Source organism: Sturnira hondurensis, unplaced genomic scaffold (assembly GCF_014824575.4).
Source record: "Sturnira hondurensis isolate 20B ecotype Veracruz unplaced genomic scaffold, ASM1482457v3 Scaffold0021214, whole genome shotgun sequence".
NCBI classification, from domain to species: Eukaryota; Metazoa; Chordata; class Mammalia; order Chiroptera; family Phyllostomidae; genus Sturnira; species Sturnira hondurensis.
In genome coordinates this window covers 3,685,061-3,708,458 of record NW_028093845.1, presented here as the reverse complement: position 1 = coordinate 3,708,458, position 23,398 = coordinate 3,685,061, and the positions used below count along the sequence as shown (strand labels likewise).

Genomic DNA, 23,398 nt, shown 5'->3' with positions numbered 1-23,398 from the left:
CCTGGTTCGAAGGCTTCCCCATATGTATTTTTTAAGAATCCAAACTATGGTAGGAAAAGCACTGCTCTGTGAGGATATTACATTTTCAAGGTGGCTTATTTTGTATTTCTCTGTCTCTGAGTCCAGTCTTGCCTCACTAAGAAGATCATTCTGCCGGCATTCTCTGGCTGCAACGCTTGGATCTTACGTGTCTCTTTCTCCATATACGTCCCTAATGTTCAGCAAGACAGGCAGCTCTCCTGTCGCTTTTATTTACAAAATCCATCCTTACGGAGAGTGGAGGCTCTCTCCTTTGTTGACTTAAGGGGATGTACACAAAAGACTCCTGCAGCCCTCACCCCTCAGAACATGAAAATACAGGCTGACCTGAGCCCACACTACATATTACATTCACCTTTGCTTTCTCTTCCCAGGCTCCCATTCATAGATTTACAAATGCACAAACCAGCAACTTCATCTCAGTGTTGTCTATTTCCTGCTCTCCAATACTCGACCGGTTTGGGCAGGGAGAGGCAGGTGTACGGGAGAGCGGCATTGGGAGAGCGGCATTTCTCCCCTGGAGGGGCTGCTCTTGTGCACGTTCCTCGGGTCTCCTTCAGCTGCTCTGATGGGATATATCAAGGGAACATTAAAACTGGGAGATGCTTTTATAATTTTGTCGCTAACCCAATTGATGGGTTAAAGGTCTCTTAACAGTTTTGTGCTCTTAAGGTCTTAATTGTTTAAGCCAATTAAGAAACTCTCACATTAACAGTGTTGTTAGCTGAGTAAATACACATTCATTCAGTTAAAAGGCAACTGGGGTGTCTACCAATGATTTAAACTTCAGGGGCTGTTTCAAGAATATAGCAAATTCCTCACGAATAAGTGGCCTCACAAAATGTTCTCTTTGGCTGCCGGGCACTTGTTTGGAGACACAGATGTTTATTTCAAGGAAGCCGTAGAAATTACCTTATCCATTTCCCTCCCTGCATTCACGGAAACTGAGTCCTCAGGGAAATGTCACCTAAGGGACATCACAGGACATCAATTAAGGTAGGGACAACAACCAGCACCACACAGCTGCCATTTCGTGTTTGTTTAAAAATAACTCTTTGAAGACAGAGAATTAATATTGAACAAGAACTGATAGGATATAAAATATCAATAAGCTCCAAGTACCACACCACAGTGTGAAAGTGGTCCCGAGTCTCACTGGTCACCTTTCCTTCACTCCCCCTTGAGGAAGGGGGCCCTCCCCAGGGCTCTCAGAGAGGAGCACCCTAGTCTTTCCCTTTGGCCACATTTCTCCTTTAGGGCTCTTTGACACCTGGCAGGTGAGCTGTACCCTGTCCCTCTGGAATCATATGCATTTGCAACCCACCCCCCTCCAGGTATCTGTCCTGAATTCTGCTGTCACACTGCTGACCTGCAGGACTCCATGAGGTGCTCCACATCTGTACACCGGGGACACTAGGTTGAGGATGTCTGCTGATGAGTGAAGGTGAGCAGTACAGAGATGCGCCAGTCACCTCAGGGTGCATGAGGACCCTGGGGAGTCCTGACCCCCTCAAGACACAAAGCCACCCTGGCCAGAAAGAGCATCCCCAGTACAATCCATGCCCTGAGACAACAGGAGACAAAAGAGTGACCTGCCGTCCTGTGGCTGTGCTCACCAAAGGGTGATGCTTTGTGTTTTCAGAGGCCCCCCCAACTTGAAGCCAGGGCGCCCACAGAATTTAAAGAATGAAGGCCTCTGTCAGTGCCACTCTACATTTGCTAGGCAATCTGATAAATCAGGGATTGAGAGAAAAAAGGAAGGGGAGAGGAAAAATGGGGAGGAATATTAGTTAGGGAAATCTAGAATACAAGAAAATAATTAACAAGATGGAAGTAGAACGACGCCAAAAGAACAGTGATGACTGCAAACCCAAAGGGCTGAGAAAGCAAGAAGCTGACTTTCTAGGCTGTTGAAGAGAATTACCTCACACTAGGAGAGAACAAAATGTCACAATGCGGAAGTGCATTCTGACTGCTACACAGACATCTTTGTGCTGTAGGGACAGGGACAGCAAGGGACAGAGGCGCACAGAGTCACAGACCTGGGTTCAAGTTCTAACATCTTTCAACTCATGAGAAGACCACTTTTCTCCCCTGGCAACCACCTTCTGCCCCAGCCGCCTCATCTGGTCTCACACTCGGGGAGTGAGCCTCCGGGGCTGATGGCCCCTACATTTACCACAGGGTATGCGCCCTGCGATGACCCCATTGCCTGTAGCTGCCTCACCAAAAACTCTGCCCCCATGGCCATTCTACAGGGTGGAGCAAATGGCCATTGGGTCTAAGTCTGTCTCCAGCACACACTGGCCCGGGCAGCTGTGGGTGGTCCATTTTCCTCATTTGTGAAAGAAGACAAGAGAGCGCCACCTCCTGGTGCTCTGAGCGATTAAGTTAATATGCGCAACACACTACAGCCCCATCAGCCCAGCCAGAGCTCTGGTCCTCTGATGTCTGTGTGCATGTCCTAGCCTGGAGGCTGGAACCTTCTGACTCCACTGGCAGATTTGCTTCCTCATGATGCATGTTTGAGATAAATTCCCTTTCACTAATAACTGCACAACTCTAAAGATATCGATTTTGTTTCCTGGAGGAGCAAGTTAGATGACAAATAATCACGTGTCCCCCAATTGTGGAGCACCAGGAAAACGTTCACTCTCAGAATATCACCGACAGGTTCGCAGACTTTTCACGGGCTTCGAAGTGCTTTCCCACATGTTAGCAGCTCTGACCCCTAAATTAACTCACGAAACATGTAAGGAAGCATTATTCTCATTTGTGTGCAAGGAAACCGTGACCTGGAGAAACCTCACCGAGGCCACCAGCAGATGGAGTTCTGACTCCCAATTAAGTAGGGTCAGGACACTGGCATCTCCTTCCCTCCAGATGTCCTGCACACGCCTGCTGTGAGTCCACTGGTGCTGCAAGCCCCGTGTTCATCCCACCCTTTGGTAGAAAACACCGCTTACAGTGAGCAGCTCCACTCCTGTGGGAGTGGAGACTCAGAGTCGTGGAGACTCAGAGTCGTGGAGAATGGCCGAGAATTGCCTCTGTTCGTGAGGCCCGGTGAGTGTGGCCCTGACACCACCGGCTGCAGAGGCCCACCTGAGACTCAGCACAAACCCTCCCTGCGTTGGACATACCTGGTTGCTTTTGTCGAGGTTTAGGCAGGTTTGTGACACAAGTGTGAGGGCACATCAGGACATTGCAGGGGTGAAGCGAGCCCTCCAGAAAAAGCTGCTTCGTTTCTGACAAATGGATCCCACCAAGTGGGGTCTTGGGGAGGGTGTTTGCAGGAACCAAGGCCAAACAATAAACTCCAACTTGATGGATGCTGTCGATCGCCTGGAAGTCACAGGAGGGGACTGTGTTAGTACAGATACTGTGAAGATACCCCAAGCACATGTGTGGACCGTGCAAAACACCGTTCACCACAGGCAGCACAAGCAGCACAGCAGTGAGGCCTGTGTGGGAAGGGGCCAGGGAAGAGAGGAGCTGCCTTGCCAAGCCTCATCAGGCTGAACCATCACAGAGGAATTGTGGGCTACCATGCATACTAAGAAGGGAAGTTTGGAGAAAAGAAAATACACTCTCAAGATCTACGCTTGCTCCCCACATGAACAGCAAGCAGGAGCTAGTTTCACAAACTCCTGATCACTAATCTCGGTCTAACAGCTACTTCCCTGGAATGCGAATCTAAGTTTTAGGGTGGGTGTAATTTCTGATCAAATGGAGTGACAATCAGGGACAGAAGCACAGTTGATGAGGGTTGACCACACCCTAACAAATGCCGCACAGCTGCCTTGAGCCATTTTGGGAGAAGGGTGGAGCTCCAGGGCAGGAAAAGGGCTACCTGGAGCACCCGGCTCATCCACTGGAAGCTGTCCTCCTCCGTGGAGTCAGGCCGCTGCTCAGCCACGATCACTATCCTCTCGTCGTGCAGGACGGTCACTGAGAACACAGCTATTCTGCAGGGACAGAGGGAGGCACAGTGAGCACATGCTAGAGATGCCTGCAGGAGGACCAGTCTGCAATAAGGAGCTTTACAGCCACTGGTTATTGGTTCAGGGGATCTCAGTGCCAATGACTGGCCATAGGAACAGAATCTTGTGCATTTTTCTTAGTAAGTGCAGCTCTGAGAGGTCGCGCCTGATGAAGCTGTGAGGCAATATCACCCGTATTCCTCCTGAGGCCGCCTGCAGGCTTGATGACCACTTCCCCACCTCTCAGCACCAATGGGAAGAGTTTGGTGCAACTATCGGGACTGCTGAAATTTAGAAACACACACCATTCACACCTTGAGTTTGCACCTGCGAAGGAATACCCTCCGAATGAGTAGAAGCTTTGGGTTTGTGAAGTGACAGTGTTCTACTAGACACGGCAGCCTCCCGTGTCAGCACTGGATGGTGGCGACGTGGACACCCAGGGCTCTTTTCGTGGGGGCTGGAGTAGGAATGATTCAAAGGTGGGAACGCTTCATCCAAGTTACCCACCTCTCCCACTCTGTCAGCTTGCAACACGAGGTTCTACAGCAGTTTATGGCTTTCTTCAAGTTAGCCGAAAATGCAGGGGCTGTAATTGCTAGTATTTATCCCATTCCAGACAAGGCAGGGGTACAGTCCGGGGGAGGGAAGCTGTGAGAGCCAGTTGCCTGTGCAGATTTGTTGCTCATCTGCTATCTTTGGGTCTTTTGAAATGACTTGCTCCAAGATGAATATTTGACTCTTTGGATTGTTTTTATATTAAAAATAAATTTCTTGAATGGATATTTTCATTTAACTTAGAGGGAAAGTTAATGAATGCATATTTATGAACTCAGGAAATTTTTGTAAAATTAGACATTCTGAACTAGATGGAATCACAAAGGTCAGTGAGTCCGGTTGCTTCATTTTACATAAAAGTAAACTGAGTCCCACCATTTTAAGGGATTTACACAATTTTATAAAAAAATATAATCTACAGAACACTGTGTGCTTAATTCACAGAGGGTGCACTCACCTTCCCCTGTAGACAAACTTCATGGGCTCCACAGCCAGTGCTGTGGCTACGATGTCGTCGGCGTTGTGTCTGCGTCCACTGACCACCATAAGCCCATCCATCTTGCCCACCACAAAGACGAGCCCTCCGGGGCCAACGAAGCCCAGCAGACCTGTCCTCACGAAGGGGTACTCGCTGACCGGGGCCCCTGAGCTCGTCACGGGGAACACCTGGGGAAGCATGAGCCGTGAGTGTCCAGCTATGCCTGTCTTCCTCCCTCCTCCTTGGAGCCCACGGGGCCTGCTTCTCTCCAGCTGTGTCTCCTAATCTGAACCCTGGCTGAGGAAGCCAGCCCAGGCAGCTGTCAGCAGACACCACAAACCTGGAAGGCACCTCCCCAACCCGGCACCTCACAATTTGGCCCCACGAGTCTACATGCAGAGCCCCTCACAGGTTCCTTTCCACAGCTTCTGAGCCTCTGAACAGGTGATATGCAGAGGTCATGACAATGGTATAACAAACACTAATTAATTCTGCGTGTAAAGCCGCAGCATAAACGTGATAAATGGAGACTCAAGGTGCATTTTAAATAACACCTTTTAGTTGTGAAATGAGCCCCATTCATTAGAGTGTTTTTCCTCATTGGAACCACACTTAGAAAAAGGTATGAATGAAGCAAATCACGTATTCAGAGTCCACACCTGCGTTCCTCAAACCTGGCAGGTGAATCACATAAGACAGGAGATGGGGATTTTATTTAGATGTGTCTTGAAAACATGAATCTATATTTGACAACCACAGTTCTAAACATTAAGAAACTTCTCCCCGCCCTGGCTGGTATAGCTCAGTGGATTGAGCATGGGCCTGCAAACCAGACGATCTTGGTTCAATTCCCAGTCAGGGCACATGCCTGGGTTGCAGGCCAGTTCCCCGCAGGGGACGCACGAGAGGCAACCATACATTGATATTTCTCTCCTGTCCTTCCCTTCCCCTCTAAAGATAAATAAAATCGTTAAAAAAAAAAAACTTATCCCCAAACAACTCAGGCCTCTTTGTGCACAACTTAATCGGAAGCGTGCCCCTCCCTGGGGTCGGGCATTGCACAGCCCATGGCAGGAGCTCTGAGAAAGCTGGGGAACACTGAGCTCCCAGAATGCTGAGTGTGTCCTTCAAACTCTCACTCCCAAGGCCACGTGTGTGGGGGCATGTGCTCAAACCACACGTGTGTGCACACACATCACACATGCATGTGCACACACAGCACACTGTAAACACCACACACACACCACATACACCTGCCTATTGACGCTGTGGAGACAGTTATTTAGTGTGCACACCTGTTCCTGCCTGCCAAAGTGTGGCCTGGACTGACAGGCCAAAAGGGGGGGCTCTCGGCTCCCCCACCAGTGAGGCCGTGTCCGTATGCTCGTGTTTCTCCACCCACCCACGGTCTCTGGTGCGCTTCAGACACAGGCCCGGTGAAGACAGCAATCTATTGAAAAGGTCCATTGTAAAGAAACTGTTATTTGCCCCTTTTCAACACAGGTTACAAAGTGAAAACAATATAAGCTTGATTTATTGAAAACCATAAAAATGGCAGAAGAAAGTGAGACCACTTTAATGACTATAAGAAATTTCTTTTGAGAAACTGCCATTTTTATCTTTCATGTCTGTGCTCCTGGCATGGCGCTCACCTCCCAGACCTACCTCGAAGGTGTTCTTGGTCATGCCAGAGAGGCCGTAATAGGACGTGCCTGTAGCGATGGCGCACACGCAGAGCTCCCCGATTTCATCTGTCCTGCACAGCTGAGGGATCCCGTCTGGCTTCACGGAGCACATGATGGCTGAATGTGGAACACGGAGTGCAGGACATGTAAGAGGGAGGGACAGGGAGACAGGTACAGAGGGAACACACATGGAGACGGAGAGAGAGAGAAATTAATACAAATGGAAACATAAATGGCAAGAGACAGCATCAGGAACAAAGTTACAAGTGTGACAGGGAGGTGACAAGCCAGGCAGCCATTTTCCCTAAAGTGAGTTGTGACTTTTCATGTTACAGCAGAATGTCAAATTTCACAATTGTGGCTTCAGTAGATCATTGCAATTGCTTTAATTTTAATGTGTAAATTGTATGTAAGAGGAGTTGTCCTTTCTGCCACAGACATGAGGATGACAGAGTGAGCCTAAGGGTCACTGGCTACAGCCACACCATCAGCGACACACACGCAGCCTCCAGGATGTACCTTCAGCTTCGCCCAGCGAGGAGCACAAAACACTCGCCCTACGGGCTGTCGAGCTCCTCTGGGGAGAAGGCCCCCAGCTTCCCGTGGATATTGTAAACTTTGACCTCAGATGCTCTGCCAAGGGTGGCCCTTCGGAGGATATTGCTTGAGATCTTCACGTCTGACCATTTTCAGCATGTAATTCAACGCCACGAAGCTTTCCTCAGCTGTGGCATGCACACCCAAAGCTGTCACAACACATGCACCCCACGCTGGCCACCACAGACCGCGCGGGTCTGGTTAGGGAGCTGGCAGTTCAGCAAGGTGGGCTGTCAGTGACGGCTGAGCTGACCAGGAAGAGCCTGCCCCCGTCACCCTGGGTCAGAGCTAAGGTGACAGGAACAGCCACATTTAAGAAACAGAGCCACCAAAACACAGGACACATACAGCTCACTCACAGGGAGAGAAATTCAGGATAAAGTTATACCCAAAGAGTCTTCACCCACCAAATAAAAATTTTAAAAATCCGTCGCACACTGGGCAGGAAGGAGTGAAGAGAGAGGGTCATCCCTCACTAGTTGTAGGATGTTAATCTTTACAGTTTTTGCAAAGGACGCGACACCATCAGTTTCATGGGCATCTACCCTGGAAACAAACCCAATTTCTAGAACCTTTCCATTCGGTCATCCTCACACCCATGCAGATGAAGCACAGACGAGTTACTCCCGGCATCACTATTCGGCAGCACAAGGCGGCCAATCACTGCACACCCCACGGCCTGGAAAGGAAGGCGAGCCTTTCCCGCACTGCAAACAGGCTCTAAGATGCAAGACAGGCATGAGCTGCCCTACATCATGTGGCCGTGAACAGAGGAAAAACCGAGAGTGCTCTCTCATTACATGACACAGAAAAGAAAAAGAGCCCTGGCTGGTGTGGCTCAGTGGATTGAGTGCCGGCCTGCGAACGAAAGGGTCGTCAGTTTGATTCCCAGTCAGGGCACCTGCCTGGGGTGCAGGCCAGGTCCCCTGTAGGGGGCGCGTGACAGGCAACCCACACATTGGTGTTTTTCTCCCACTCTTTCTCTCCCCTTCTCTCTAAAAATAAAAAATTAAAAGAAAAACAGAAAAAACATATGTGTATGGCACTGTGTGTGTGTCCCTACAGCTCCAGAGCATCTCTGAGAGGAACCATTATTGCCAGAAAGAGTTTTTTCACTGTACAAACAAGCTTTTAAGGCTAAGACCATGGCAATCTATTATTTATTTGAAAAAAATTTTTTTAAAGTAAAGGAGCCAGGAAGCCTGGCTCAGGCTAAAAATGTGCAGTGGGCCTTAGACACACAGCATGTGGACGGTTTGAGGATTAAAGCAAAGTTTCTGTGACACCAGGGGTACAAGGTGACAGACTCTCCATGGATAGGCAAGGGGAGGCTCCTGGGAAGGTCCGTACAAGCCTTGTGCCTACAGCACTCAGACGTGTACGCCTCTGGTTTGTGGCACATGCTGGTGGTGGGGAAGCTGTGCCTTTCCTGCCAGTGCCGCGCATGTGCGTGTCAGCGGGGTTGTGTTACACGTGGACGTGACTGTCCCCCTGTGAGGTGAGACCATGCTCCTGTGCACAGAGGACTCATCAGGGGGAAAAGGTCCACATTCCAAGTAGAACCTGACGCTGAAAAGGGAGCTGGCTCCACTGCAGGGGCCTAAGTGTTCACAAGGGCCCAGAGAGAGGGGGCACATGAGAAGTGGGGCCAGGTAAAGGAGTTCCGCAGATCGGAGAATAGACTCCCCTCTCCTTCCAGCCCAGACAGTCTCCCTGCACGTCCTAGAGCCCTACGAGGGTGCAAGAAACACCCAAGCACAGGGCCAGGACGGGGGGTGGGGGGCACATGGAGTCCTGCAAGGTGAGCCCTTCAACCAGGGCTTCTCTGAGCTCATTTGTGGTAATGTTTTCTGTGACTTTTAAAGGGTCCTACTGCTAAAACAAGCTTCACTGAATACTCAGACCCCCATTCCTCAGTTTTCACATAAGCCGAGCCAGCACCCAGCCTTGCATGGTGCACCAGGATGACCAGTGAAAACCTGACCCTCAGAGGAGAAGCCACCAGGTGCCACTGGAGGTACAGAGAAGCCCCACCAACCCCAGGGGAAGCGGATCCCAGGTTCCAATGCACAAGGCAGCACAGAAGCTTGTCCTTCCCAGCTTCTTGAAAATTTTGGGTTTCCTGTCACCAGGAGAGGCAGCTACTGCCAATCGTGAAGCTCAACAAAGATGCCAGGAGACTGGAGCTAGGCATTATTCCAAGAGCTCCTGCCAGAGGGGCAAATGATACCATTAGGGAAGCATTTGATGTTTTGATCCATCCCCCAGCCACGGCTGGGGCACTGACTGAACTCCTGTGCTGTCTGTGGCCCCAGGCCAACACTCACCTCCAGGCATCACCAGGCCGACGTCCTGCACGGTGAGCACAGACAGCTTTTCTTCCGAGTCCACCCGGATGACCCCATAAGTCAACCCATGCATGGAGAGGACGCCCCGGCCTGGGGGCTGGTTGCTGTCATCTGTGGGCCTGTAAGAACAGTTTTGTCTAAATATGCAGAAGTACAGATAAGCATGCGAACACGTGTGCCCACAGAAGGCAAAGTCAGCCACCTCTGGGTCCCACAGGATTCCTGAAGGCTGCCACATGTCTGGGGTTCTCAGCTTCAGGGGTTCTGGGATTCGTCTGGGGTTCCCGTCCAGGGCCCTGGTTTTAATATGTTAGTGTTCACTAATTCTTCTTCTGGGTTTCCAAAGAATTTTAAAAACACCTTAGAAAAGTGAAGACATTGCAGTGTTCCCTTAATACCTCTCTCCTGCGTGCGCGCGAACACACACACACACCATAAACTAACTGGTTCAGTTCTCTCTCTCCACTCTGCATCTCTGCAAGATTACACTTTTCAGTTTGGGAAATGGTTAAAAAGGGAGAGCAATGATTCTAAGAACATAACGATAGCATGGAATGTAAATGATGGAGAGCATGCTTATCCAGACTCCAGTTCAGATGAGCATGGAGTAGGCTCAAGAGCAACGGTACGTGTGAGAATCTAAAATGAGGCTGATGCTATGCTGTTCTGGATGGGAAGCTTTCAGGGGCGTTGTTTGGAGGAGAGACATGCTGTGACATGCTTTATGGTCATGGGATATGGGGTTTGGGATAAAATACGGTTTCACTGTACCCACGGTCCATCTTCTCCATGGCCTGTGGGCTCCATGGTTCACCCTCACCCCTCCTGGCCTCATCTCCACTCTCACTGCCCTCCAGTGCCCAGCCTGCCCCCAAGTGGGCACTTCTGCACTTGTCTTGGCCTCTACCTGGAAGTTCTTTTCACAGATGTCCACCTGACTTTCCTCCTCGCTGCCTTCTGGGGCGGCTCAAATATGCACCTGCTGCCAGCTCCCATCTCCACAGAAGGGGCCATCTGCCTGCCTGTGCCGGGCCTCCGGCTCCCGACTCAACTTCTCGATCAGGGCTGTGCCCTCACCTCTGTGGTAGTGTCTGCAGTTAGTGTCTGACTGAATCAGGAAACAAATGAGTGTCTCCAAGACCACGGGCTTGATCCCTACAAGCTAAACATTCTTCCACGGGAGCCAAGTGAGAGCACAGTCTAGAAAAACATCACATTATTTCTGGAATTTTCCATCTACAAATGTTCACTGCAGTTTTAGGATCTAGAGGCTGGACTATAAAAACAGAAGCTTGCTATTTGGCTTCCAAATATCATGAACCTAGAAGCATAAATGGGGAAACAGGAAAGTTAAAATTTATGAGAGAAGGTCTCATTTGAACCAAGTAACTAGTGTGTTCTAAAAAGAAGTGTATGCTATGTGTTAATTGTATCTCAAGAAAGAGAGAAGCCTAATTAGAGACCCTGGAAATAGAATCACGCCGAAGCAATCCAAAAGGGCAGGGCCGACCGCACAAAGAGAGCCTGCCTGGACAGTAAGCCACGGAAGCCGTGTGGAAGCGATGAGCTCAGAACACAGGAGTCCGCGTTGCTCCCCTGGATTTCGCTCTTCCAAAGACCCCAACACAGCAGAACCTTGAGACGAAAGAGAGGCGCCCCCAGCTACCAGCACTTCCTCACCTGCCACTGCACCTGGCAAAGATCCAGGTGAGAGTCAGGATTCATAAGCCTTAGTACCTATTGTGGGTTGAACTGTGTCCCCCCCAAAATGTCCGTGTTCTAACCCCCGAAACTTTGAATGTGACCCCCTTGGGAATTAGGGGCTTTGAAGATAGAATTAGTTCAGACGAGGTCATCCTGGAGTAGGGTGGCGGGCCTTTAATCCAATGGCCGGTGTTCTACAAGGAGAGAGAAAAGAAACACGGCACAAGGGAAGGCCCTGTGATGACAGAGCCCAGCACGTATAAGCCATGGGACACCAAGGACAGCCAGCACTACCAGAAGCTGGAGAGAGGCCTGGGACACATTCTGCCTCAGAGCCCCCAGAAGGCACCAACCTGCGGACACCCCGAGTCCAGCCTTTTAGACTCCAGAACTGTGAGAGAACGGATTCCTGTTTAAACACACGCAGTCCTGGGACACTAGCATGCTGCATCATAAAGCCACGCAAAAGCAAAATGCTGGCTGCACGTGCTACGGCACAGCCCAAGGATGGAAGATTCGAGAACGCCAGTGTGTGGTACCCAAGCAGCCAGAGGGGGAAAGGTTCTTTTTTAAGATCCAACAATGTGCAGTCTGTTGTCTTAGTTACGAGACCTGCTTTCCTATGTTTAACAGAGAATGAGAGGCAAGGTTCCAAAATGTAATAAGCAGCTTAAATTATGAGCTGTGTTTGTTAAAGGAAATTTCCAATCAGGTCTATAAAATGACAATTATGAAAGATTGTGTACCCTCACTTGAAATGTCAAACAGTGATGTTGATCTCGCATTGCTTCAAACCCTGCCTCTGTGAATTTATATTGAACAGAGTCCCTGCTGGTCACAGATAGCTCAGACCCTGGGTCATGTCCTGGTAGATTTGCAAAAAGGCAGAACAGAAGCACGTGAATTCCTAGATGCAGCGCTCAGCGTCATCACCTCGCCTCACCACAGACAAGAGTCTCAGTGCTGTCCTCGGTCTTTTCTGCAAGACCTGCCAGCCCACCACACCTCCTGTCTGATGATCAAAGTTTTGCTCAGCTGATACCCATGTGTCCCCAACTGTCCTGAGTCTTCATACAGAGTTACTCACTTAATTCACAAAAGTACACAGGTATCACTCTTCCCCCACGTCACACGGATCAGAAAACTAAGGCACAGTTAGCCCAGCTGTGAGTGTGAGTGGTGAGTGTGGGGGATGCAGACCTGTGCCCTGAGCCGACTCTCCCACGCCCTTTCCCAGCCTCTGGCCTAGAAGACTGAGCACAGTTTAGTTCACTGTGGAGTTTTCTTTCTAGGAAATCTTAAAACAAATGATATGAGCACATCCTTCTATAAGCAAGTCCAACACTGTGCAAGAACACACAGCAAAATAAGGCGAGAGCTCCAGCTTACCCCTCCCCATTCACAGGCAGACAGCACGTGGAGTTCCAGCTTCTTTCATATAAAAATATAAAATATGTGTGCACACAAATACATTTATATTCAAAGAGAAGTAGGACCACAGTATGTATATTCTTCTGCAGCCTGCTTTTTCACTAAATATACCTTGCAGATCTTCCCACGTGAGTGTGCATGTGTGCATGTATGACCATGTGTAGTATGTAAACTGCAGACACAATGGACTGACCTCTCTTACTTGTGACATGGTGTTCAGTAATATGAAAACTTTATCATAAAGTGGGATCAGTTACTTTATCCCACTTTATTTTTATATAGTTGGGAATATTTCTGTAAGATATATCATTAAAAAGGGAATGAAATAATTTTAAAAAGTACACTAAAAATTTAGTAAGGTCTAGATGCCTTCCCAAAACACTCTATCATTCTGCATCCCCACCAACAGCATGCATTATTTTTTCATTGACTAGACATATACATGCCACTGGTTACATGCAGTACGCTGTTCTCAGCATTTTAGATACATTAACTTGTCTGTTGTTAACAGGGACTTTGTGAGAGGGACACGGCTGTCCCCCAATTTGGGGGCAGGAGGGGAGTGAGAGAGGCGTGTATGACCACAGCTGAGGGGCAGACCTGGGCGGCAAGCTCAGTTCCCCGTCAGCAGCACCTGTGTCTGTGCCCTTGTGCCAACATTGCTCTTCAACCTTATAGCTGTCCCCAATTTGACGAGTGAAGGGCCATTCCTCACTGTCATTTCCATTTGCATGCCCTTAGTGATTAACCAAGTCAGGTTTTTGTTTCCACTAACACTGTCCTAGGAACTAAAACATCCAAGCAGATAAGCGAGGTGAAAAAATTATCCCAATAAGCAGAATTCCTGGGGATTTCAAAAAGTTACTTTCATCATCAAGAACAGTTCATTAAATAATGGCTGCAAGAGCTATGGACCCACCAGCCACCGTCCAGGTTCAACCCCATGATGAAGTTGTGACTTGTGAAACACCGCTGTGCGTCCCACAGGAGTGGGATACACGGGAAGGATAGTACCAGTAATTTTCAGGACTGCACAGAGGTGGTCCTTATTCTCAGAGAAGGAAGGGGGTATGTAGCTATGTGTGGCCAATTCTGCAATGACAGCAAAGAGACCAAGACAAGAGTTAAAGACAATGAGAGAGGAAGGTGCACATTGGCCTCGGCATGCGCCTCATAAGGAGCGGGTTTGAGGGCGAATGGCTTTGATCAGATAGTTTGCACCACTGTTTACTAGTCACTCCACTTCCAACCTCTAATTTATCTGCTTCACTTCTCATGCTTGTGGAACATCTTAAGAAAAGCGGCTATCGATCGCAATGAACACATCACAGTTTGCTACTAGTGACAGCAAATGGCCTGGAGGTAGCTCAAACACACACTGATGTGAAACAAAGTCAAGTGAGTAACAGGCAGTTGTGACAATTTCCATCCCAGGACTAACCCACTCACTGCTGCCACATCTGCAAATGTCAAGGACAGGGTTACTCACTGAGCCCTCTGCTGGCAGGAAGACAAGGGTCCCTCCTCCTCTCCTTTTACACAGGCCATCTCTAATCTAGTCATTCCCGATTCAGGGACACGTGGAGAGCAACGGAGTTAAATCTTGGGTAACTGCACGTTCCTTCTGCTCCAACAACAATACTTATATGTTAGAGCATTGCTGTATGATGTAGCATTATAGAACAATACACACATGTGCATATATATGACCATAGAAACATATTATAAACATCATGTTATCATAGTAATGCTAGCCTTGATAACCATGCTAAGGCCTGCTGAATTTGCCCTCTGCACCAGGCATACCTCAGAGCTGTGTACACTGACACATTCGATGCTCATGTGACCCTGTGGTGTGGGCACCACTGTACCCCTCCTTTTATGGATGAAACCCTGAGGCCTGAAGGTTAGGGCTGTGCCAAGTTACAAAGCCACCTAGTGCAAAAGCAAAGCAAATGAGAGCCAGAATGCAGTCCAGGCCACCAAGTCTTGACTTGCTGGGCAAGTCCTCCTGGACAGGAAGGACACGAGGGTGACATGTTCCTGGGGTCCAGAAGCCCTTCCACATGGCATCAAAATACCTCCTGTAATGCGGCTTCCCTGGGCAACACATCTGTATTTCCAAATAAACCTCTGAAAAGCAGCAGGGCCATCAATCTACTCAAGGGGAGGGGCCTCCTTTCTGCTTTCAGTGGTCAGGCCTTCCCTCCGAACCCAGACGTTTCTTCCAGGAGCCGCCCTGCTCCTCCTCTTTGTGATTGTGGTTCTGTGTGCCCTGGCTGCTCTTCCACGTGTACGGGCAAGCTCTCGGGCAGAACTGGCCGGGACGGCCAGCCTGAAAGTCAGGGACAGGCCTACTTCCAGCTGCCTGCTCTCTGCGCGGCTCACGTTCACAACAACAAATCCTGTGCACAATTCACTCAAACACAAAACAAAGCAGAACTTACTCTCTAACGCAAGCAGTCAGGAGAACTTAATTTCAACAAGATAACACAGTTGCTTTGCTCTTCAATGCCACTTAATTGAGTCATATTTTCACTTACATTATTATCATCTCCAAACTGTTTTGCAGTAAGAAGTTCTAAAATGTTATCTAAATTTTTAGATTAAAATGACAAACAATAAATTTCATCTTCTTGTGTTTTAAAAACAAGATTATACGCCTCCAAGTCTGACTTTTTGAGAGACCAGAAACACTCCTGAAAACCCCACTCCCATTGTGAAGCCTGTGGTGACCCCGTCTCCCCCTGGGTCCCTGGTGGGCAGCGGCAGCACCACACAGCCGGTGGGCACAGCCACCCTCTGGGGTCTTTCCTCCTGGGTTTCTCCCAGCTTTCTAAATACAAGTTTAGACACTGTCAACATGGAAAATGGCTATGGTGGCAAGGGGTATCTTTATTATTCTCTGGAACTACTGGTTTAATTACAAATTAAAATATGCATGTTTTATGAAATTATTACCTATTCATTGCTAAAGCATCGAGGTATTGAAATAATACTTTCTGGTTAAGCCACAGATTTTTTTTAGTTCCATCAACATTATAATGATGTAGCTTTAAAAAAATGGACTCTGTCATCTATATTCTAGAGACAGAAAGGAAAACCACTCAGCAACCTAGGAGATACTTGGAGCCAGAAAATAATAAGCGGGTGTTCTTTTTGTAATTTGCCCTTTTTTGAGGGAGGGAATTCTACTGAAGACGTTAAGCATCACGAATCCACATTTCTCCAATATTGTTTACTCTATGGCAAGTCTTCAGAGAAAGAGGAAACGCAAAACCACTGACCTGGATGATGACGGTTTAAATGGAAGAAAGCAGATTCGCTCCCCGGATGAAAATACGGGTTACACAGGAAGCCGGAGCAGGCTTCACTAGGGAACGCTGTGGCTTCCTGCCACCGCCCAGCTGACACTCATGACAACAGACACACACGAAGAGGACACATATGAAGACAGGCATGTCTCCTGCCCACATTCCTTCAAGTTCTCCAACTCATCTTAAAAATCCGCAACTACCCTGAGATGAACGTCACTTGTTTTCTGGCCGGACCTCACTTTCTCCTGGAGGGCAGCCTTTCCCTGAGGGGGGGCTGACGGGGGCTGGTCTCGGCAGTCTGATGAGGCCTACGCAGCACTTCTGGGAGGCACATTGCCCTGAAAACCTGCTGCCAGCCAACTGCTCCCCCCAGGCCACAGCCAGGGTCCTGCTGCTGGCTCTCCGGAGCACCTGTGCACCCTGCCCACTTGCAAGCGGAACGTTCCCATCCACTCTGCACACCCCCCAACCTTCCAACACGCTCCCTGCCTTGTAAGTGAGTGGCATTGAGACACTTAATGGTTGTGACCATGGGCACCCACCCATCAGGCCGGGCTGTCTGCTCTGGAAGGTCAGCTCAGCTCAGCGCAGCCTGTAAGGCTGGACAAGTGCACGCAGTGGTCCCCACACAGCTCTCTGGCCGTCTGAGCAGCCATTCAGCTTGTTGATTTATATACCATTTTTTATAGAAGAGAATTAAAGACTGATACACACTCCAGAAAAGGCCAAAAGTCTCTGCATGTCACGAGCACTGGAAATGCATCACAGTGTTATTTTCACTAATGACCATGCACAATAATTGATTATCATTTTCTAATTAAGTGGATGAAAAGCCAAGTGAGCCATCAGCTGCTCCCGGCTCTTTACTGGAAGTTCATCATTAGGGTAGAAGCAGCCAATCCGGGAAGACAGGAAAGCACAGGACACAAGGACTAACAGCCCACACAGCTGCGTGGAGGAAAATGGCCACCCACAAATTCGCTTTAACAAAGGGTTACTTCCTCGCAACAAAACAGGACAGTATAGCAGCCTAAGACGTTAAAAAATATTCTATGAGCAGTAAACAAAATGTGAGATTGCAATGCTCCCGACACTAGACTTTGTAGTGATATTTAAGAAAGTGCCCATTTAGTCCTCACACCAAAATCCTTGACGAGTGAAGAATGACAAGGCTTCCTGGCCCCCAGTCCAAATGGTGTGAATAAAATGAATCAAAGCTTTCTTCCTTAACAGCCTGGCCTCTGCCCTCTTTATGGGGAAAATTCCCTTCAGGTCTTCAATGCATTTCAGGGAGGAATGAAAGCACTTAGCACAAAGTACATCATGATTTTAAATGCTCAATTCTCAAAACAAGAGTTTGTCCCAACATTTCAGTGGGCACCAGGAACAGGGAATTTTAACCTAAATTCACAGGATAGAGAAAACAGCCTGGAGACAAGTATTCGATAAAAATCAATTGTGAGTGCTGTTTTCATCAAATATGGTTGAAAACAACTCAAAAAGAAACATGTAAGAAACAAGGACAATGAAAGATTCTAAATGAGAGCTTAGCATTCATTTCTCTCCTAAAGATATTCACCACTGAAATCAGGTCCTTGTCTCCTAAATCTACCTCCACACGGAGTCTGAGTGCAATAGCTAATTAGAAAGACTGCTTTCACGTAATCACCAGTGTCCAACGGCTCAGACACACATTGTACGCACAATCATTCAACGGGATGACAACTGTCTTAGAAAAGCTGAGGAATGTAACCAAGGCAAAGGAACAAATGTGAAATAAAAAGATGTGACCAGAGGCCTGTTTTGTTTTGACTATATCATTATCTGTATCTGTTTAGAAGCCTAAAACGGTACCTTTTTGTCCTGTACATTCTATGGCCCCGTCTTGCTTTATGCAAGAGCAACTCGACACTCCATTAACTGCTCGCCAGAGAGACAGTCCTGGAGAGCCCTCCGTCAGTGAACCCTGTGAATGTAACACTCCCAGCTGGATGCCTCACCCCCGCATGCTTGTAAGGAATTTTGGTCCTATCCTAGTTCTGGCTTCACCTACTACCAGTTCCTGGGGAAACAACAGGTGAGAGCTCAGAGATGTGATGGTGGCCAAGGTTGTGGGCAGGCTGTGAGAAACCGGGCAAATGTGCACCCAGGTCTGCAGAGAAGCCAGCTCAGCTCAGAAGCAAGGCTGCCGACGTGTGTCAAATCACGATTCTGTAAGTGCAGTGGGTGCCACCACAGGCTGGGGGGACAGAGCCAGGAAGGTGCAGCTGCCTGAAGGAGGAGTTGGAGCCACAGATGAGGGACTGACCTTGGACACGGGCCCACACACAGGCACTCTCAACGTGGACCTTGTCTTTCTGCCTGATGTCTGTCTGGTTTTAGGCTGCAGCCTCTCAGACTGGGCGGGAAGTACTTCATGGACAGCACGAGGTGCACTCAGTAAATGGCAGCCACTTACTCTGCCTATTGTTGGTACTAAATATTTTTTTAAAAATCTTTTAATGTAAAATTTATATTTTTTAAAAATCTATTTTTTAAATGTTAAAAATTTTATAGGAAAATGACTTAAAAATCCTTCACTTATCCCCTCTCCCTCTGCCAATCAACTCTGGCATGATCCAGGCTGCTGTATCTTAATGGCACAGAGAGTACATTTTTAGGAAAAGTAAGTAAATGATTTCATTGTAACACTAAATTTTCTGGATGTGTGAACTGTTCATTTTGTGGCTTATCTGTGGTAATGGTACTATGTCACACAGCTGTAGAGACCCAGAAATTTTTTGGTGCAGGAACTGAGGCCCCAGAGAGGAGGGACTCACCCAGGGTCAGGTGGCCTATCTGGGCAGCGGCAAGGACTCCTGCTCACGAGCTTCCAGAGGCTCTGTCCCCCCGGAAGCTACTCGGAGGTTCAAACGGGACACACACTTTAGTTTGTGAAGGATACTGCGCAAGTAAGCCTGCTACCACAACCCTGAAGTGCTCTGCCTTCCAAGGCCCGAGAGAAAAGTCAAAAGACTGTTAGTAGGGAGACAGGGCCATCTCTCAAAAAATAAATACTAGAGTCTGGTCAGTGGTGCTGTGTTTCCTAATCAATTTTCATTATGCTAGGGACTTTCAATATTGGCTCGGTCAAAATTAGAAGTTGCTTCTGACACTTTAAACATTTTAGATTTCTTACCCTGTTAGTCAGGTGGTCTGGTTAATTTCACATTAACAAACACCTGGGAGCATCTGGTTTCTCATTTAAGGACACTATTCCAGTGTGTATTTTGGGGAAGCCAAACCTTTAAATAATCAAAAGCAGAACTCATGTGCTTTGTGGCCTGAAAGCCCTGTCATCCCTTACAATGGGGCACATCTGTGTGACAGGAAATGAAACCTAATTAAAGACAGAATCTAAGGATACTGAAAACTAAGTCATGGCACAAGCTACAAATACCGAGGTGATGCACCCCCACCCCACTCACACTGGTGTGGCTGACTGAGAGTTGAGAGTCATGCACCTTCCCAGTAGCGCTCCCAGGCCTACGCCCGTGCTCCCAAGTGCTGCTCAGAGGTGGGGGTGCTGCTGCAGTGACCTATGACCCACAACCCAGGGTACTGAGCGAGAGCATCCACCACCCGCACTCACCAGTGAGCCCCAAAATGAGCTGCCAAGTGGCTCCAAACCTCAGAAAACCGGCTTTTAAAGTGCAGTGCGTGTAAGGTTTCAGAGGGCAGAAAGTGCGGATGACACAGAACCTGCATGTCAAAGGCCACAGGCGACAAAAATTCCCCTGACCCGGCAATGACCCTATTTCACTCCTCGTTAAACAGGGCCTGACGCAAGCAAACAGGAAAGTGGGTCACCTGCGAGCACAGGATGTCAGTGTCACCCCCACCCCAGTGGGTTTATACTTACACAGGAATTACAGTGAATCGCCAGAATGAGGGCTGTTTCCCTCTGTAGTGAACCTAGCCTATTATAAAAATCCTTTCAGCATCTTGAAAAGGCGGGCCCTATTTTATTCCGTCATTGAGATTAACTGCTATGATTCCCAGATCTCCCTTATCAGCTTAATCACAGCCATCCCCGAGCTGTCCTCGTAAATTATGTGGCTGTACCTTCGAATGGCCACAGTGAGTGCCTCTGGTGAGCTGGCACAGGGACAGATGACCTCCTGGCGCAGGCCTTTACTTTGAAAGACATTGAGAAATGCGTCACAGGAAGAGATAGACCCTGGAATGAAAGAAGGGACACTATTCAGACAGAGGAAGTCATATATATCATTGATTAAAAATATCCCGTAGTAGGAAATGCTTTTGAAGTTAGGATTTAGGCACAGGTGCAATTAGGGGGCATAGAAAACATACTTCGCTTACTACAATTTATCATTTATGTCACAAGGAAAGATGATTTTGTCAAACTTAAGAGAACTCAGGAATTTTTTTTAAAAACACAACTTCTATGCTTAATCAAAAACATCTGATGACTGATGAACTTTAACAACTTCTTTGAGACTGGTTTTACTATTTTCAATATGGATGTTCTAAAGTGTGGGTAAATGTAACCTTCACTCAGAGATTTTCAAACTTTCTGATCTCACGGCACACATAAGCTAATTACTAAAAGTCAGCAGCATGCCAAAAATACATTCTTTGCCGATCTGATCTGAAAAAAAATAGGTAAAATTTTGATTCCTTCACACCAGATAGCTATTGCTGTGTTAGCTGTTGTCATTTTTTTATTTATAATCTAAGGGAGAAGAGGTCAGTGCCCCTGACTAAACAGTCAGGTATAATACATTTTAAAAATTCTTGCGACACTCCAGTTGAAAATCACTGCCTTAACTAAATGGAGAAAACTTTAAATTAACTTGAATGATGAGACCTGGGTATAATTACTAGGGACCTACCATCTAAAAGATTTCCTGGTACAAGTTTACCTTGATTTGCATAAGACATGCTGCTCTGTACAGTTATGAGTAAAACCAATTATGTGTTAAAAGAGCCCACGATTTTTGGAGTTATTCTGTAAATGTAAGAATCATTTATAAAACTAGTACTAATTCATTTTCAGTTTACAAGTCCACTTTTGCATATCAGATGTTCTTTAAGAAAGTATACATTGCTTTAATTTACAAATATATACATTGCAGAGTTTATAACATGGTCAGAAACAAACTTTCCTACATTCATTTCACTTTCATTCACTTTGCTTCTGGCTTACATGCTTGTCGTATAAAAAACAAGCTAGCTGAATTTCATTTCAATTGCCTGAAATATTTCTCAAGGTATATGAGGTCCATCCAGAAAAAGCCCAGCCATTGTTAATATAATGAGAATGGTTTGCACAACATTGATGTAACCTGGCAGCCAAGGAGAGTGGACTGGAATGTGCATGTGTGAACAACGACAACTTCACTGTACTAGTCAGTGGGGGTGGTAGACCCCATTGAGTGAGCATGTATACTGTGTGGCTGTCGCATTCAAAATGACTGAGTACAACAATGAATCTGCATCAACTTTGCATTAAGCTTGAACATTCCTCCACAGAAACTACTTAGATGATTTAAAAGGCTTTGGGGGATGATGCAATGGGTGCAGAGCAAATGAAAGTGTGGCATAATTGCTTCAGAGATGGTTGAGAATTTGTTGAAAATGATCCACGTTCTGGAAGGCCTGTAACAAGCAGAACATCTGAGAATGTTGAAAATGTATGGGCTGCAATCAACAAAGATCGGTGACTGACGATGGAAGAACTAGGAGTTGATCTGGGAATTTCAAAAACTACCACGTCCAAGATGTTGACCACATAATCTTGGCATGAAACATGTTGTGGCAAAATTTGTTCTGCTACCAGAGCAGAAGGAACATCATGCCGCAGTTGCTAATGACTTGATTCAAACCACTACTGATAAACCAGATTTCTTCAAGATGGTCATCACTGGAGATGAATCGCAGGTTTACAGCTATGGTCTGGAAATGGAGGCCCAGTCGCTCCAATGGAAGTCACCTAGTTCTTCACACCCAAAGGTGCAGCAAAGGTGCAGTGAGCTCAAGACCATATTAGCTGTGTTTGATCGGGAAGGTGCTGTCCATCATGAGTACACCCCTCCAGGCCAAACGGTTAATATGGAGCACCACCTCAGTGGTCTTCGTCGGTGGAGACATACAGTGTAACCAGAATGGCCACAGCTGTGGACAACTGGTCACTGGCAGCGCCCTCATGACAGCGCCCCCGCTCACGCATCACGTATCGTGCAGTTTTGTGGCGAAACATCAATCACCCTGGTGACTCAGCCCTGCTACAGCTCAGATTTGGTGTCCTGTGACTTCTGGCTTTTCCCAAAACTAAAACCACCTTTGAAAGGGAAGAGATTTCAGACTGTTGATGAGATTTAAGAAAATATGACAGGGCAGCTGATGGCGATTCCAACAAAGGATTTTGCAGTGTTTCAAATGGTGGAAATGACTCTGGGAGAACTGCGTGAGGTCCCAAGGTACCTACTTTGAAGGGATCTGAGGCACCACTGTCTTACATACAATGTTTCTTATATTTTCAATAAATGTCTCTTTTTCATAGTACATGGCTGGATACTTTCTGGACAGACCTCATATTAACAGTATTCTGTGAAACTACTAATTAACTTTACCTAGATAATTTTTGCTACAGAATTTGATAATAAAATTTCCTTAAAAATTACAAATTACTTTCCTGATCAATAAAAACCAGTATGGACCATAAAACAATAATAGTTAATATTTCTTGAGAATTTATTACATCCCAAATACCTGTATGTAGAAATTACTTCATTTAATCCTCACTAAGTCATATGACTTAGGTGTCATGTGGAAGTTAAACAAAGTGACATTCTCTATAGCATCAGGAAGTGGAAGAGCCAGAACCCGAATGTCAGGGGCGGGCCTGGAAGTTCCACGCTCTCCTCTGGCCCGCCATGGTGCCACCAGCCAGTGAGGAGTGCTGTTTGGTTATTATTTTGAGACCACTTCTTCACTGAGGTAAAGGGTAGAAAAAGAAAAACTGAAGTGCACAGAATAAACCCTGGCGAGGAGGACTCTGCTGCCTGCTTGTCCTCTCTCCAGCAGCAAATGTCGCTTACAGGGGTTTGCGCCATCGGCTACGATCAGCATCCGCAGAGAGGAAAGGTTGATGTCTCTCTGGTCCCTGTGCGCTACCAACGCCCAGTGCATGTCCCTGGACTTGACACAGGCCACTTTCGCTGAAGTAGAAGCAGAGGGAGAGGAATTAATGTGTGGC

The 23,398-nt window shown here is 47.4% G+C and overlaps 1 protein-coding gene across 4 annotated transcripts in view; it reads right to left on the bottom strand.

Annotated features, from left to right (window-relative positions):
• Nucleotides 1-23,398, bottom strand: part of DIP2C (DIP2 acetate--CoA ligase C (putative)) — a 438,780-nt gene that overhangs the window by 99,571 nt on the left and 315,811 nt on the right. For all 4 annotated transcript variants that reach the window (XM_037031859.1, XM_037031860.1, XM_037031861.1 and 1 more), the window contains 7 exons: nucleotides 23,241-23,360; nucleotides 20,242-20,356; nucleotides 9,665-9,804; nucleotides 6,721-6,857; nucleotides 5,035-5,243; nucleotides 3,890-4,004; nucleotides 3,180-3,381 (listed from right to left, as the gene is read on the bottom strand). In XM_037031859.1, coding sequence (XP_036887754.1) covers nucleotides 3,180-3,381; nucleotides 3,890-4,004; nucleotides 5,035-5,243; nucleotides 6,721-6,857; nucleotides 9,665-9,804; nucleotides 20,242-20,356; nucleotides 23,241-23,360 — 1,038 coding nt within the window. The remainder of the gene's footprint in view (nucleotides 1-3,179; nucleotides 3,382-3,889; nucleotides 4,005-5,034; nucleotides 5,244-6,720; nucleotides 6,858-9,664; nucleotides 9,805-20,241; nucleotides 20,357-23,240; nucleotides 23,361-23,398) is intronic.